General features: G+C 48.2%; 1 protein-coding gene across 2 annotated transcripts in view; it reads right to left on the bottom strand.

Moving 5' to 3' along the window:
• The window catches only part of LOC144142667 (uncharacterized), a 103,186-nt gene extending 95,640 nt beyond the window's left edge, over positions 1–7,546 (bottom strand). For both annotated transcript variants that reach the window (XM_077674327.1, XM_077674328.1), the window contains exon 1: positions 7,120–7,546. In XM_077674327.1, coding sequence (XP_077530453.1) covers positions 7,120–7,474 — 355 coding nt within the window. In that variant the 5' untranslated portion in view covers positions 7,475–7,546. The remainder of the gene's footprint in view (positions 1–7,119) is intronic.
• Between the last annotated feature and the right edge of the window lie 8,504 nt (positions 7,547–16,050).

Here is a 16,050-nt window from a genome sequence, read left to right as displayed (position 1 = left end):
AGACAATGAGAAGAATACAGACCTCCATGAGCTTCGTAATTGACTGGAGGCTTCTGATGTTTCAGTGTACAAACACACGGAAGGTGCAGCCAAACAGACACGGAAAAGGCTCATTTACATATGCAGGATAGAAATAAAAGTGGCATAGCAAGTGAAATATGCGCACTTGTATGCCTTTTCTTCTCAGCGGGCGGTCTGCGTGAATATTTTTCGTCTCCAATTCGTCTGCCATTCGGACAAGTCATCCGTTACGACGAACCTTAAACATTCGTAATGCCCCCCGAAAACATATTTCGTTCGCTTCACTATTATTGTAAATTAATAAAATACCCGAACAGTCTGTAAACGTTGTATACCTATAACTTATTCCGTGGACGTAGAATCCCTTCGTACTCTTCCACACTGAAGCTAAAACTAACTCAAAAGCCCGCCCCAGAAGCCCCACAAATTTTTTGAACAGATGGGAGGAAATGCTGATTTTTATTTATTATTATGGAGTAGTAGACGCAGCGCTGTTTCTCTATATTAACTCATTCCCAAAGGGTTTGCCAAAAGTAATTACAAAATTGGGTCCCCTGTAAAACAATGCCTGCACTTTTTACCAAGTAAACAGTTTTTTTTTTTTTTGTTGCGCTTCTGCTGTTGTGGTCATGAAATGACGAACGAATTACAGCGGCAAATCCGGACAAAATATATTGTGCGCAAGCTAATCAACTCATAAAAGCCAGCACATGCGTGAGAAAAAAGAATGGTCGGGCACATTGATGACGAATGAAAGGATGTGATTCTTCACTTCTTGAGCGGAGTGATGACTCCTTCTCCCTTAGATGCGAAATTACTTGTCACCCGCTCAGAACTTGATTGATGTGATTGATTGATTGTGGGGTTTAACGCGCCGACGCTTCTCAAGCGGTGAGGCACTCCGTAGTGGAGGGCTCCGGATTAATTTTACCACCTGGGGATCTTTATCATGCACCGAAATCTCGTACACACGGGCGTTTTTGCTTTTCGCCTCCATCAGAAAAGCGGCCACCGCGTCCTGGAATCGAACCCGCGTCCTCGTGCTCAGCAGCAGAACGCTTTAGCCACTGAGCCACCGTGGCGGGTACCCGCTGAGAACTATGAACATACTCAAGGTAGAATATTTTTAATTCGAGCTGATATAGTTAGCGAAAAATGCGGCGGATACGTGTAACCGAACAGCGTGGCCGGAACACGATGGCAAAATTCTGCCCGGTGGACGATTAAAAAGAGCGTCCTAGAGCTTTCATATCTTGATACAAGACTGCTAATAGCTCCCCTGAAAAAGTCTTCTCAGCAAAGCACTGGTGCGAAGTAGTGAGGTCAACTTTTAAAGGTTCCGTTGATAGGTTCGCCTTTTTTAAAGCTGGCCTTCCCATATTTCCTTTGCGGTGAAGCTTGCTCATACAGAATGATTGACTTCTTGCGTGTTTCGCGACATCAAAGTCACCAACACTAAATGCAGCAGCTCAAAACTAAGCGACACCAATCTCAACGGCAGAACGCGGCGAAAAGTGACACTCAAGCATTTTCGCATTATTAAAAAAATCTCAAGTTCCCCGCATCTTTTTCCCCATAGTCGAGAACTACAGAGGATGTTTTCTGCCTGTATACGGTCGAGAACGCCGGCGTAGAGAAAAGTTTTCATGCACTGTTCCAATAACGTGTACGCAGAATACTGTCTTCAAATGTTTTCGGTGTACACGTTTTTAAAGAGCACAGTCTTTCTCGGGCTACTTAATTTTGGTCTGTCTGTCTGTGTCTTTCTGTGTGGGACTCTTTTTTTTTTTCTTTATTGCCTTCTTTGGCAGGATGACAAAACAAAGACACACGTAAGTGATAATCTGTACACTCAATACTCAATACAAACACTAGAACTGCAGCCCTTCTTGGGCAAGCGGGGTGATTTCAATATTCTTTCATTACCAACAACGCTTCAATTGTGGGTAGCCACTCGGGTTTAGAAGGCTGAAGTTTCAGTATCTGCGCAAAAGAACCTATTGAATCTTTGAAGAACTGTCTGTGTGTGACTCGATTCGGTCACCCGGCCGAAATGAAACTATAGCTGCGTAATAGTTTTATATACCCACAGCCAAATCTAAACATCTAAGTCCGGTGGAACTGTTCATACTTGTCATCATTGTTAAACAAGAACAAGACATTACGCAAATATAAAGCACAAAATCAACACATAAGTGATATTCGCAGTGTTCATTTATTTAAAAAAATAGGGATGCTTGGTTTTTGCGATAGCAAAAGAAATACTACATTAACGGCAGAAAACCGTCGCGTGCTGTTGCCAGAGCTACCTCCTTGCGGCATTTAAGAAATCAAACGGCAATAGCAACGAATGGTTCCACTAGACGGGGTCCACGTTCCACTTGGAACGCTCGTGGAGTTGGGCAACGTGGTTCTATAAACGTTGTAGTAGGGCGCCTCGATTCACGCGCGTCTCCGCCGTACAGCAGCGCTGGCATCGAGACACCCGGCTTGGAGTAGTGGAACACGGTAAATTTAAATTGACTTGAGCAAACCTCTAGCGTGTTATCTTGGGAGGAACGCGACGGGAGAGGAACAGCATGAGAGGTGAGCGGGAAAGAGAAGGGAGGCATTTACTTGGCAGGGGAGCCAGTCGACTACCGTCTTTCGGCGACATTTGCAACGAAAGGAGCAGATACGCGGCCATTTTTATCCCTGTGGCATGACACTACACTGGTCCCGTTACGTCTCAATAGAATTCCCTGAGGCCGCAATTATCTGACCTTGAGAATGTTCTCCTGAATGACAGACGCAGGTTCGTTTCAGAACAACCGCGGTCACCAATCACCGCAATTAAGAGAACAAACCATTAGTAAATGCTGTTTGGACGCCTCCCCAGGGCCCGAGTGACGGCTTTGAGGAATGTCTCGTTCCTTGCATTACAAACAAGTATTTCAGACCTGGACCGCGTCCGAAAGCACGCAGAATTGAGGTTGTTCGTTTTCGGGTAAAACACGATGTTACCCCAATTTTACACACCGAACATGCGTCAGGAGAATCGGGCTAAACCTGATTTCACCCCGAATAGACCTTTGCAAAGTAGTAATTGTGCGCTGCCGGTCCACCGTTTACAACCACTACTTGCTTTACAACCAGTCATGCCAATACTCATTGAGTATTGGCATGACTCTACTGCTCGCTACCTCTGGCTGACGATGCACTGACATTGTTCTACCTTTATTAAGCTATGATGTCGAGAGAACTTTCGCAAAGCTGAGATACCTTGAACGATCGGACAGGTTTGAAATGGAGACCATCGTGTTGCGCATACAAGTGATAATGTATGTAAACAACAACGTGTCTGAAAACGATGACCTGCAGCTTTCTGTGAATAAGATGTTTCATTTCGCAGAAGTTACCAACGCTATTTGCTGTCATCATTACCGATTCATTTCCAAAGTAGCACCAAATTTCGTACAGTATTTGCAAGAAAGCCCTGCTGTCCCACCGGATTACCAGCTTGAAACAAGCACCAGTTTTAGCGCGTTAGAGTTAAGAAGCTCATATATATCCTGATAAATTAAACTGTCTGTTTTACTTAGTACAACTCTATACTATAGATTTAACTCCAAAACACCCGAATTTCGGAATGATTTCACGAAAAAAAAAACGCTTTCTCCCAAATTTTCAGTTAAAAAAAACTCGATTTGTACCCCTCGCTTTTAAAAGAATACAACCCCCAAAACGAGCTACCCTACGTATAATAATGCATCTAAAAGACGACACTCAACTCAAACACGTTCCGTGCGTAGGGTCCGTTTCGAGCGACTCAGCGGCGTCACGTTAGCCAGCCATGCTGCGCGGAGAAGCCAACTTCGCAGCTTTTGCGGATGTGTCGCAATAGCGCAGTGGGAGGGTCGGTTTCTAAGCTTACTAACAAAAAAGCTTTAGGCGTCCGTTGTTCAGTCGACCTTGAACGCCATCAGCGTTACTATCGTGTACAACTATTCATTCGGAGCAAAGAAAGCGTTCCATGCACAAGGCATAGCACAGCGCTAGCTTAAACCCGTCTTATGAAGACAGTCGGTTGGGTGAGTTGGTGAGCGTTCATCATTAATGATCAGGCCGAAAAAAAAAAACCTCATTCTTTCGTACCGAAAAAAAAAATACACGGTTCTCAATTTTTTGTGCCGTGTTTTTTTTCCCCCGCGCTGATATTTAATGATGAATGTTAGACTCGGCAGTGACGAGGGGTGGTCGTCAACGCCAGTGCACCGAAGATGAAGGGAGGGGAAGAACCTATCTCATCGAGCGAATACACAAGCAGTGAAAATACACTTGAACTAATTAAGGAGTGAAATCACGGATGACAATGGCAATTTGTGTGTACGTTAATATAAGGGTTGCCGGTAAAATAGTCGAGCCCGCAAATGGTGAAAGACATGTCGACGGTGGACGCTCGTGGAGAAACAGAACGTGAAACAAAGTGAACCGTGTGCCTTTCTTTAATGCATCGCCACTCAAGTCGGTGCATCACAACCAAAAAAAAACCTCCAGTCGATATTTGGATAACACAAAATACCCTGTACATTTTCGGTTAGTGTGAGCTATATATATATGTAGTGGTTATGCTCAGACTTATATTCACGCGAGGGATTGTATACCCGTGGCGTTATTCTAGCTGAAATAAAAAGTTATTCTTGCTTCACACTGGCTGCAACGTGTGCGATAAAATCCAGTGCTAAGATCACGACGCTCGTGGTCTCACCAATTTACAAGGCGTGAACTCCATCCGGAATAGCATTCGCATTCTGCCCTGAGCGATTTTCGATTGAATGTATTTCCGAGAACAATGAAAACGTACATTGCACACACAAAGCACATACATCTTATTAGAGCTCCTGGTCGATAGTAAAAAGTTTGCAAGCCCTTCACACGTTAGCCCCCTCCCTCTGCGTGTGTTTCCACGGCAAACTCTACAATTGGCATGTGTAAGCTACAGGCTTTGACTAAAGGGCACTTACGCGGACATTTAGAGCAAAAAGCTGTTTTCGTTATAGTACTACAGGTTACTTGGTAAGTTCGGAGAATTAATTACAGAAATGTGCTTGCATCGAATACGAGTGCTTTGGGTGTGATAGGAGTACTGCGTCTGCGACCGCTGGATCCCAGCTAGCGACTCACTGCACGCCTCGCGGGAGGCTTTGCCGCAAGCTACCTCTTTCTGCAGTGAAGCGAGACACAAACCTGAAGGAGACGACGTGTTCGCATTTGGAAGAAGTAGCCTCGACAGCAACAACTAAAAGCGTGCGAGAACATCGCGGTATACGTGATTGCAGGAAGTGCACCACAAATAATCCAGATCTTGCTGGTGTAAACTTTAGGGACACTGCAGTTTTTTTTAACGTATTCGCAACCTTCTACCTCCAACCATGCCATGTGCCACGAACCATGCCTTCTAATTTGTTTACTTACGTGTTTTGTTGCCAGCATCCGGCTCTGCCTGATTAGCCATCTATGTTTGAAGCGAAGCTTGTATGTTCCTCTATTTTGTATGCCACACAAGGTATCTTATTTGATAGAGAGAGTGTCGCCCTTCCCTAGACGAGAACGTTCTTCCTTGATCAGTAGTGTTCTCGATCTAATTCGACGGTTCCGTAAAAGATAACGTAGAGCGACTCATACCCGCAGGGCAAACGGCACGGCATTCGTTTTCGACGACGTTCGCCTTTGCACGTCGCCCTGTTGGCTGCTTCTTCACCGCTTGTATTTTCTTCAGGTTTTTTTTGTGGAACACAAGTGCGCAACGATAAACTCTGTTTGATGAAAGAACACTGCATCGATCTTGGCTTCGGGACACATGGCTCACGAGAAAGGCACTACGAAAGCGTCAGCACTTCGCGCACTTCAAGTAGCCGTATCAAACTTTGGTTTGGAAGGCGGGTAAACGATTGATTGATTGAAGGGTTTAACGCGCTGACGCAACGCAGGCGATGAGGCGCACCTTAGTGGAGGCTCCGGTTTAATTTTGGCAACCTGGGGATCTTCAACGTGAGCCGAAATCTTGAACACACGGGCGCTTTCGCTTTTCCCCTCCATCACAAAGTGGCTGCCGCGGCTGGGATTCGAACCTCATCCACGGGCGGGTAAACGATTGTCACGCAACTCGCATTGAAAATGCCAACCTCAAATGAGTGACGTCGGTGTGGTCTCATACGTAGAAAAATTAGGAAACCTTGGATCACTTCACCGGAGGTACAGAAGGTGTTTCAAACCCTGTAATCCGTTAGAGCAGCCTCGCCGACGATGTGCAGCTTTGGTCAAAATAGACCACCCCAATAGTTTGTGGGATACAAAGGGATAAAATCAAAAGTTAAAAATTTGTTTGACCCCAACATTGCGTGAGGGTAAGAAGGAAAAACGTATGCCTCCCCTTTCTGGTCTAGGACATGTCCGCTTCACATTAAAGGTAACCTTGTATTTTGCGTTCTTTGTCTCGTATGAACTGTAAAAAATGCGCAGCAGCTTTTGCCAAATACTGCACATAATTTCAGCAGTATGTATACCCGTGCAGTATCGCATCAAGGGTCCTGAAGACATGCTGGTCGTATCGCGCATGCGCGGTGGACGCGGTATCAACTGTTGCGCGCGCTGAAGATCTGCCATCTGAATCTGTGGAACTACTGCAAAATCCGGGCTCTGCGTTTACTTATGCACACATATTTAACAATCGTCGTTTCGGACACAACTAGCACCAATTTACTTGAGTACAAATCATTTTTGTAGGTACAAGAAAGGAAGTATAGCAATTCGTATCCCCTTGTTTTCGCGTTCGTTTTGCCTACACAGCTGTCTGTACCTCACCTTCAGACAGTTTCGTAAACACGACGCTCAGTCGACAAGCACGCCGGAGAAAGGCAGGGGATATCCCAAGCGTTACTCTCTATGTATAGCCTCTCTGACTGTTCGTATACCAGAAGGGTGCTCCACTCAGACGTCTACTCCGTACAGAGGCATCAGGGCGGCCGCAGAACTTACACGGCCTCCGTTAAACGTCCCAGGTAAACTGTTGCAACAAAGTCACACCGCCGACTTGCGTAACACGAGACCACGACTTACCGGCGATGTCGCCTGGTACGCCGTGCGGTCCCTCGAAGCCGTGCAGGAACGGAGCACAGGGCATGAACGCCGCGTGGCCGAGGTACACACCAGCGCGGTCACCGGGGAAGCCGCAGTGGGTCGGAGGAGGCGGGTGATGATGCACCGACTGGTGATGCACCAGAGATCCCGGTCCCCCCAACACACTGGCCGCCGACGGAGGCGGCGGCAGTCCCGACAGCTGGCTGGTACTGCCACCACTACCGTGATGATGGTTGTTGTGCGCCGACGAAGGCAGACCCGCATCGCTCAATCCCAGCAACTCCTGTATGGCGAACGGCGAACGCTGGTGTTGAGCCGCCGAGACTCGCTGCATGGCGCGTCAGCGCCCGGCAACCCCACACCACGACGCCGATTCTCCGCCAGAAACACGCTCCCGGGCCGCTCCGATACCCTCCAAACCAAACCGACCGAGATCCGACGCATCGTTGCTCCCCCTCTTCCTTTGATTGGGAGAGGAGGGCGGAAACGCGTCGGAACGGAGAGGAGGAGCCCTGACACGGCCAATCAGGCCCGAAACGCGACGCCATTGGGCGGAGGGTAAAGCGACGCCGGCGGCCGCACCGCGGCCGCAGCCAATCGGGGCCGCCGCGCGCCGCTCCTAATTGGCCGACGCTGGCGCCCTTCGGCCAATTAGGAAGCGGCCAGACCGCTGGTCCGCTCGTACCCGCCATCTTGAAGATGCGCCCCGCTGTTGGAAAAGAAGCGGTGCTGTGGGGAGAGGTGCGAAGGGAAGTCGAAGACGAAGCCGAAGCCGAAGGAGGCGAGGCGGCAGCCCCTCCGGCGGCATCGTGTTTATGTAGTCGGGCCATTATAAAGCGGAGCGCGGCTCGGTTAGCCCTCGCGACGGGCGCACGTTTCTGTTGTTCTCTCTCCCCCCTTTTTTTTCTTCGGCGACACTCCACAGCTCGCGTAGATGGTCCCCGTGTGTCCTGGAAGCGCCCCGTGCCTCCTCCGCGACGAAATAATAGTGACAAAAAAGGAAAATTGAAGGAGAACCGCTGTCGAAAACGAAGAGAGCAGACGACCGTTGCCTGTGACGTTATTCGCTGCGCGTTCGTTATTTACGGATGGCGCTCACCGTCGCTTTTGCGCGCAGCGACACAGCGGAGAGGCGACATCAGGAGCCACCATCCGACTACGTCTTCCTTTTTCTTCGTTCAAATCCCCTTCTCTAGTTTTCTCTTCACGCCGTCTTCTGTTTTTGCTTCTGATATTTTTTTCTCTTCTGTCTGGAATATCGTCTTCGACGGAAGCGAACAGCAATGATGCATCTAAAATTCTTCAGTGTTCGATAGAGTAGAAACGCCGGCCTTCCTGGAGACACCAACGAGGGAACAACTTTTGGCGCGCGACAAATTATTTTCGGAGTACTATAAATGGCGCTCCGCTCACTGTTGGTGATGGTGAGATATTAGCTGGGACATTTGCGAATCTTGAAGACGGTTATTATCAGATTGCATCGGGAGTCGGTGGGAAATAAAAAAGAAGAACCCAATATTTCCAGCAAATCTCCTCGCTCGCAGGAATTTGTAAGAACGTACATAATGGAAGATGGGTGCATCCGCACGTAAGCACGCCTCAAAAAATTCCTCCACTTCGACGTGAAAATTGCGAATGTTTGACAATCCCTGTTAATGAGGAATAACGTTATCCAACTCCTGCTCCTAGGACATGTTTTTAACCCACACTTTCTACACCAGTGTAGCTGTAGCGTCATACGCACTGTCCCGTTCATACCGAGCGTATACACTCAGTGTAACCATGCAACACTTTCCAGGATCGGGTTGCATTGTTTCTGATCCCACTCCTTGCACTAGAGCATTTTCAGTTTCTTTACCTACACTATACCTACACCAGTGCAGCCATACTGTAGCGTCAGCGTATTGTCCCCGTAATACATAGTCTACACTCAGTGTAATAATACCTCTAGCCAGAAGAGGGATTGTACTTCCACTGATCCCACTCCTACCATGAACGCATGTTCCCCCTTTTTTTACCTACACTGGATACTCCAGTGCAGCCATAGTGTAGCGTCATATGCATTGTTCCTGTCCCACTAAGCGAACACCCAGAGTTTGTTCCTTTTGTGTACTTCCATAAACTACATAAACTACTGTCTGATTGTAACACGCAGCCCCTGACCTGTTCGTAACCACTCTGCGTTTAGGATTGAAACCACACTATCACCCTAACAACACCGCAGCTTCAATGTCGAATGATGTATTCCATCATTTTGTCAGTTTTGTCATCTTGTCAGGACGACAAACGTGTCATCTTAACGCCGTATACGCTTCGAACATGCGTACGGTGAATTAAATCCGAATGCCGTTTTCTTTGATTTGGGCAAGGCTGGTGACGCCGTGTGAAATAAAACAAAAAAAACTGCATCTATGAAACTTTCCACGGTTATGTAGTTGCTTTAGCAGCTCAACGTCATATAGTTTTCCTAGGGATAGCTGGGTGAAAAAAAGAGTTGCGGGAGTCTCCTGCAGCCTATCCCTCCCGCGAACGCATGCAATCAACAGTGTCGAGAATTCCCAATTGTTTACAACGCCATGTTCAACTAATTCATCGTTACAAAGAAATGAAACTCGCCGCAATGATAGAGTCGTCATAGCGGCCAAATTTCAAGTGATTTGATTCAGGGTGGTTACGACAAACCTCAGAATTCAAATGTTTTCGGTCACCATACCGAGCATGCTCCTCCCGTAAAAATTGCTGCATTCGCAGCAAGCGAGATCTCGTGATTATTCACAACTTCACGGCGCACTGAATAATTATGGCAAGTAAATAAAGTTAGGTGTCATAAGAGAAGAGTCTTAAAGTCTCTGCGATAAACGGCTGCACGATTTTTCCCCGAGAGGTCTACATTAGATTGATAGCTATGTGTACATAGTGTTAGCGAGAAAGTCTGCTTTGTCCCAGGGCATATCGTTCCGCTTAAAATCACTTTGAAGAGCTTAATAATAGCAATGCCGCGAATGCGCATCTATCTCGCATTTCACGCATTTTTCGAAAATTGGTTGCTTTTCTTCCTGAAAACAAAACGAATATAATCACCACGCATCGTATGGAGAATGAAAAGTTTGATTCAGGGGTTTTTCGAAGCGCTCCACAACTTTCTGACTCATTCACAGTTAAGTTATCCGTTTTAATTAGTCGCTCTTTCGAGCATTGTTTTGACCATCAAGGTGTCAATTAAACATTGCCTAATTAACTAACTCCCATTGATGCGTTTAAGTACAATTTCAATCGTACGTGATTATGTAATAACAAGAAACTTCTGCATTTGTAACTAGAAAAAAGTATTTTCAATGCAACGTTGTCAGTGGAGAACGTAACTTCCCTGCGGGATTTCAGGAGAGAGGGTGGAGTTCAGGGGAATGTTTGATGGGGCTGTATAAATCACTAATCCGAGCGACAATGGTGGAAGTTTCCGTTCGTTGTTAACTCTGATGCCAACGTTCTCTTCCCAAATCCGCCAACTACTTTTCGTAAGCACCCTGGATGGCTTCAGCGCACAGCCGCCAACACATCTAGCGTCATTTCGCCTCGGCTTGACCAGCGTGTACACCGTGGGACTACTACATCGACTATCCCACTCTCTCGCACTTCAAGCACGTGTTCGCCACGGCTGCTCTATTAGCCCTCGCCCTCTCCGCCGACACGTGCGACGCTTTTTTCGCACCTCAAACTCGTCACGCGTTGTCGCCTCGAATGATGCGCACGCACGCTCCCCTCTCGCAAGTTAGTCGTTCCGTAATGACGTATACCCGGGAACGGCTCGCGAACGTGCTCCTACCGAACAGGAATGAGTGCTCACCGAGTACTCACTCGCCTGAATCAGCCTCGCATCTTCCACTTGCGATAGAAAAGGCCTGGTCATCTCATCTCGGTCTTCTTCTCCTCTACTGATGGGCAGGAGGGATCAGTATCACTCTTAATCTTTTATTTCAGGCAGAGGAAGAAAAGGAGAGGCGAAAGTTCAGGTCCTTGGTCGCCGCGACGACAGTAATTCCCAAGCCTTTTGGTCTCAGCGGTGTTGGAGCAGCCTCGTCGCACGCGCACCTAGTCGTCGACGTCGACAACGCCGTCCTGCTTGCTGCTGCGCGAAGCGCTGTGTTGGCGGCCTGCTAATTGGCGCCCCCGCGAGTGGCTTTGTCGGGGCCGCTCGGCCGGTGAGCCGCCATTAGCGCCCGGCGGTGGCGGCGGCGCCGCTTCTCCCGCGTACAGCGAAGCCGTGCGGAGAAGCCCTCTTCTCGGCGCTGCGCGCGCGCGCGCGCTGGTCTAACGAAGCCACTCTGACGCCGGCCGCTCGTTAGAGCTGCCTGCCGGCCTCCTCTCTCTCGGCGCGCAGCGGGCCCGGCTCAATTAGGGGAGCCGAGTACGGCGACGTGCCGCCGCCGAACGCCCTCTTGCGCTTGCGCTTTCGAGGTTGGAAGCACAGCACTGACGCCTCCCGGCTGAGAGGCGCAAAAGAAAATGGAAGATGGAACGGCGATGTTCAGGCCGTTGCTTCGTGTTGAGTAGTTTTTATATCTCTCGAACCCTCACCTCCCGTACTCCTCAGCCTCTTGTAGACGCTATGAGACTGTAGTCTAACGCTAGGATTATGAGCGGGAGAGACGTGAACCCAGGGGCCAGGCAGCTGAGGAAGCGTATCGGTCCCGTGAAGAGGGAACCACCCTATCCGGCACGTAGTCACCGAAATTTCGTTTGGCTCAATAAAGTTGTTCCCCCTCTCTCTCGGCTAAGTCGTTGTGCATTGGTACAAGAAAGCTCAGGAAGGAACGCGTAGGGAGTCACTTCACGGGAAAAAAGTTGGCTCTCCAAAATTATCTGGCCAGAAAACTTTCCGTATTACTAGTGGCTTTGTTTTTTTCCGCTCTATATAATCTGTAACACTTCTTTTTTAACATTTATCGCTTCATTGTTCCAAGCAGACAGTGATCTACCGGAAACCATTTCCACCAAAATACCGGCGAGAGCGATGCATATCATCGGGATCAGCCAATGAGATACTCCGGCCCTGTGTTCCTCTGCGGATTCCGCTTCTACTTCACTCTCTCCTCACCGCAGACAATGAAGCCAATAATAATTAACAGGTTACTGTAGAGTGTACATTTAAAAACATTTTTAATCACCATGGGCGATGGCTTTTGGATTTGTCAAATGTGGTCATGACGCATTGTTAGTTGTTTCACATAGTACACCGAGTTTTCCAGGCGAAAACGCAACGCCTTAGTCAGAGTCGCTCCGCGGTTGCATTTTAAAAGTACTACTCCACGTCTTACATAATTCCAGACCAGATCTCGAAAACAATTTAGAGCAACGCTGTCAAACACGACTTATTTATGCATGCTACGACCGTGATACCAGGCATCGTCTCGGCATTCCTCAAGATTAGGCGCAAACGTGGCGGAAGTCTGGCATAAAATGTTCTGCTAAGTGACAGCGGCCAAAATACACTTCCAATGCACTTTCAACGCCACCTAATGTACTGTGACATAACATCTTTGCCGGGTCATCGGTGAGATGACGTAGTGGTCAAATTACGCGGGGTTTGGCGGTAAACAGTGCCCCTTATTCACAACGTTGACGTATAGAAGACGTGTGTTCGGACGTTCGCAGCAGACGACTTCATGCAACGAAAGAGCAGGCGATGAAAAGCGCAGACAACGTTAAGAGTGGACGCACCAGCAGACGGTACCAGCAGACGACGAAAGTGAACGTGTGACGTGTGCTGGGTTGCCGGAGGAGCACGATGCATCGGACGTGCGAGCACGACAATGGCGGGCGTCGTAACAGCAGACGTTAGGAGCAGATGCATAAGCAGACGATACGAGCAGAGGTTGTCGTGGGCAGAGTTACTTGATATAGGAGTTGCGAAACTCCCCAAAGGCCCCATGTATCAAAAAGTGGCCCTACGATTGGTCCACTGCTTTGGATTTTGTTTTACAGTGGCGCCATCTTTTGGTGGCATAATAAACTATACAATTTGCTTCGCCGCTCGAGGACCTGGGCGAAAAATGGTATTTGAGTGCTTACGTAAATTTTTATGCCAAAGAAGCCCAATGTGTTGAACTATACAAGTGCTTTAGATACATACGGAGCAAAAGTAGTAAAACGAAATGCGACCATGAGGTCAACCGTCACTTGCGCACTGTCGTCTGCTGCGCGTCCCTTCGGTCTTCTGGCCGCAAAAAAATAAATAACTCACTTCGACGGCTTTGTGCCAACTGAAACTGATTATTTATAGCCACTTGATCGGCTACTATATTAGTTTTGGCATACAATGAGCTGTAGGCCAAACGATAGCTCCAAATTTGGTACTTCAGTTCGGACCTATGTTGTGCTGGAGTGCCCGCACAAGCGCCAATTGGTCGAGGCAGATGCACGGACGCAGAAACAATCGCCACCTAAAAACCGGAGTTAAGATAGCAATGAATTACTTATGAACGCACAAAAATAAAGAATTGTGCACTTTTAAACAAAATTTAACGTTAAATTGTTAGTTTGAATAATTAGTTTGTCTTTTTGATAATGCATGCGGCGGCCGCAGTGGCGCCACGGTACGCACGACCCAAAAGGGGGGTCCAGGTGCGGGCCGTTTTTTGAGGCGGAGTTTCGCAACTGCTTACATCGAAGAACTCTGGGTAAAACCGGCCACGGCGGTCTGCAGTTTTTGACAGATCCCGCTCGGCCACTGCTTGGTGCACGTTCGGCTGCTCTCTCCTTCTTCTTCACCTTTGGCCTCCTGTGATGCATGTAGCCACGGAGAGAGAGAGAGAAATGACCTTTATTGATGCAACAGCACCAGAAAACGCAGTAATTTTTCCATTGATTGTGTTGTATCCGTCGCCCACCGAGTTACCCTACTTGGCAGAGAGATGCGGACGCCACCTCGTACCCACGGAAAAAGAGGAGCCTTTATTGTTATTACATGATTTAAAATAGGGCTGCGGTTACTGATGATGACAATAAAAATTGGCCACCTTAGCACTGTGCGCCCCCTCGTGGCATGAGCATAACTAAATTACACAACACAACATCCCCTCCTCCCAAAAAGGGACAGCACACCGTCACACGACACGACAGACTGTTTTTCCCTAATACAAGTCTTGCTAAGTCAGGCGAAAACACCGCCTGGCACTCATCAATGACCCGTCGTGCCAGCACTGCCGGGCGGCTGTCCAGACCCTGCCACATCTGGTCCTGGAGTGCCCCCAGTTTGTGACAGGGAGGACCGAACTGTTGGCCGCCTTCGGGGGAGGGGCTCGGCCCCTCGAAGAATTTCTGTGGCCGCCAGGCAGTGCCAGAGAGCGGGACGGAGTCCATGAGGCCCTGGGGTCCTACCCGGACGCCTCAGGACTCCTCCCGGCTCTCCGCTTTCGCCCAACATAAACTAAACTGTGTGTGTGGGTGTGTGTGTGTGCTTTTTTTTTCTTGTGTTTTTTTTGTCTGCGTGTTTTAAAAAAGTGTTTACCTTGTATGTATTGTTCATATATGTCCTGTTAGACCTGTATATTGGTATATATGTAACCTCTTCTTCTCTCTATCCTCCCTTCCCTGTACAACTGTTTTCCCCATTCCCCACACCCCCCACACCAGCAGGCGTTCCGGTGTCCACCCTTAGGTGAGACAAACTACACCTGCTGGTGGCCTTTCCTTTCCTTGTTTACAATAAATTCATTCATTCATTCATGCTGAAACCGTCTTGCCTTTCCTATTTGTGCGATAAGCAGGCAGTTCTAATCTGTTTAACACTTATTATGATCTTGAATGTTGCCTGTTGATCATTGTAAAATCAGTTGTATTAAATACTCTTTTATTATTATGACGGGACTACGCGCGCAGCTCTATGAGACGAACTATATATATCTTAGTGTAGTCACGCCTTGTTGAAGTGGAAGGGCTTGACCTCTGGCTAGCTGGGGACGTCATTTTGCGCGGGAAAATGGAAAAGAGGGAGAATGGAATCGCGATAACGGGAACTAGCGAGGAAGTGCGGCCGAAATTCACCTTTCATAAAGCCAAGCTTTCCCGAAGAGATAAGGGGCGGAGGACAAGAGCCCGAGGTCGCGAAGACCAAGTGAAGATGCTGGCGATTCAATCTGTCCGGAAAACAGCGCCGAGCAGTTATTTAAAGGCACGTACAAGTTTGAAAGGCGCCGTACTTGAGACGTAGAAGAACGGCAGGCAGGGGGGGCAGCAGCGCAGAAAATGGTATTACTCGAAGAACGGACAGCCCATCTAGCGCGCTCTACAAAAAAAGAAAAAGAAAAAAGAAAAAAAAATTATTCTATTTTTTAAGAGAAAGAGGGCTAACGCGGAGCTGTCTCCTTTGCAACCTGAATGAAAGTCAGTTCAAAAGTCAAACCGTTTCGGCCGTGTCAGAATGGCTCAGTAGGATAGACGTCTACTGGATAACGCGAGGGGCCCAGTTTCGATTCTGACCATGGGAAGCGTTTTTAGGGGCGTAGCCCCGTATGAGCCGGGGCTGTTGGCATCTCCCGTTGTCGTCGTCGTCGTCGTAATCGTCGTTCGTCTCATGTAGTCACCGTACTAAAACACCGGGAAACTCGTTCACCCCTCGCGCTGGAACGTAACGAGGGCTAAAAAAAAAAAAAACACCGGGACACTCGTTTGCGCCTCGCGCTAGAGAGCTTTGTGCTGCAAAGAGAAGAGACTTTTACAGCAAAGCTGTGTACCTCTTCCCCCAATGGTTTAATCTCCGTTGGCAAAAACGCCAAGGCGCCAAGCATACACTTACACACTGCATGCTTCGCCTCTCCCCAGGTTTCACGTTAGTAGAGATGGCCCGGGAGTTTTCAAATACGTTAGCATACAGGGGCTAAATTTCAGTCCCAATTCCGTACCAATTTGCGT

This window comes from Haemaphysalis longicornis, unplaced genomic scaffold (genome assembly GCF_048455015.1).
Source record: "Haemaphysalis longicornis isolate Haplotype H1 unplaced genomic scaffold, Haemaphysalis longicornis Haplotype H1 scaffold_6, whole genome shotgun sequence".
Classification (NCBI taxonomy): domain Eukaryota; kingdom Metazoa; phylum Arthropoda; class Arachnida; order Ixodida; family Ixodidae; genus Haemaphysalis; species Haemaphysalis longicornis.
Note: the sequence above shows the minus strand (reverse complement) of the source record. Positions and strands in the feature narration are given on the sequence as shown.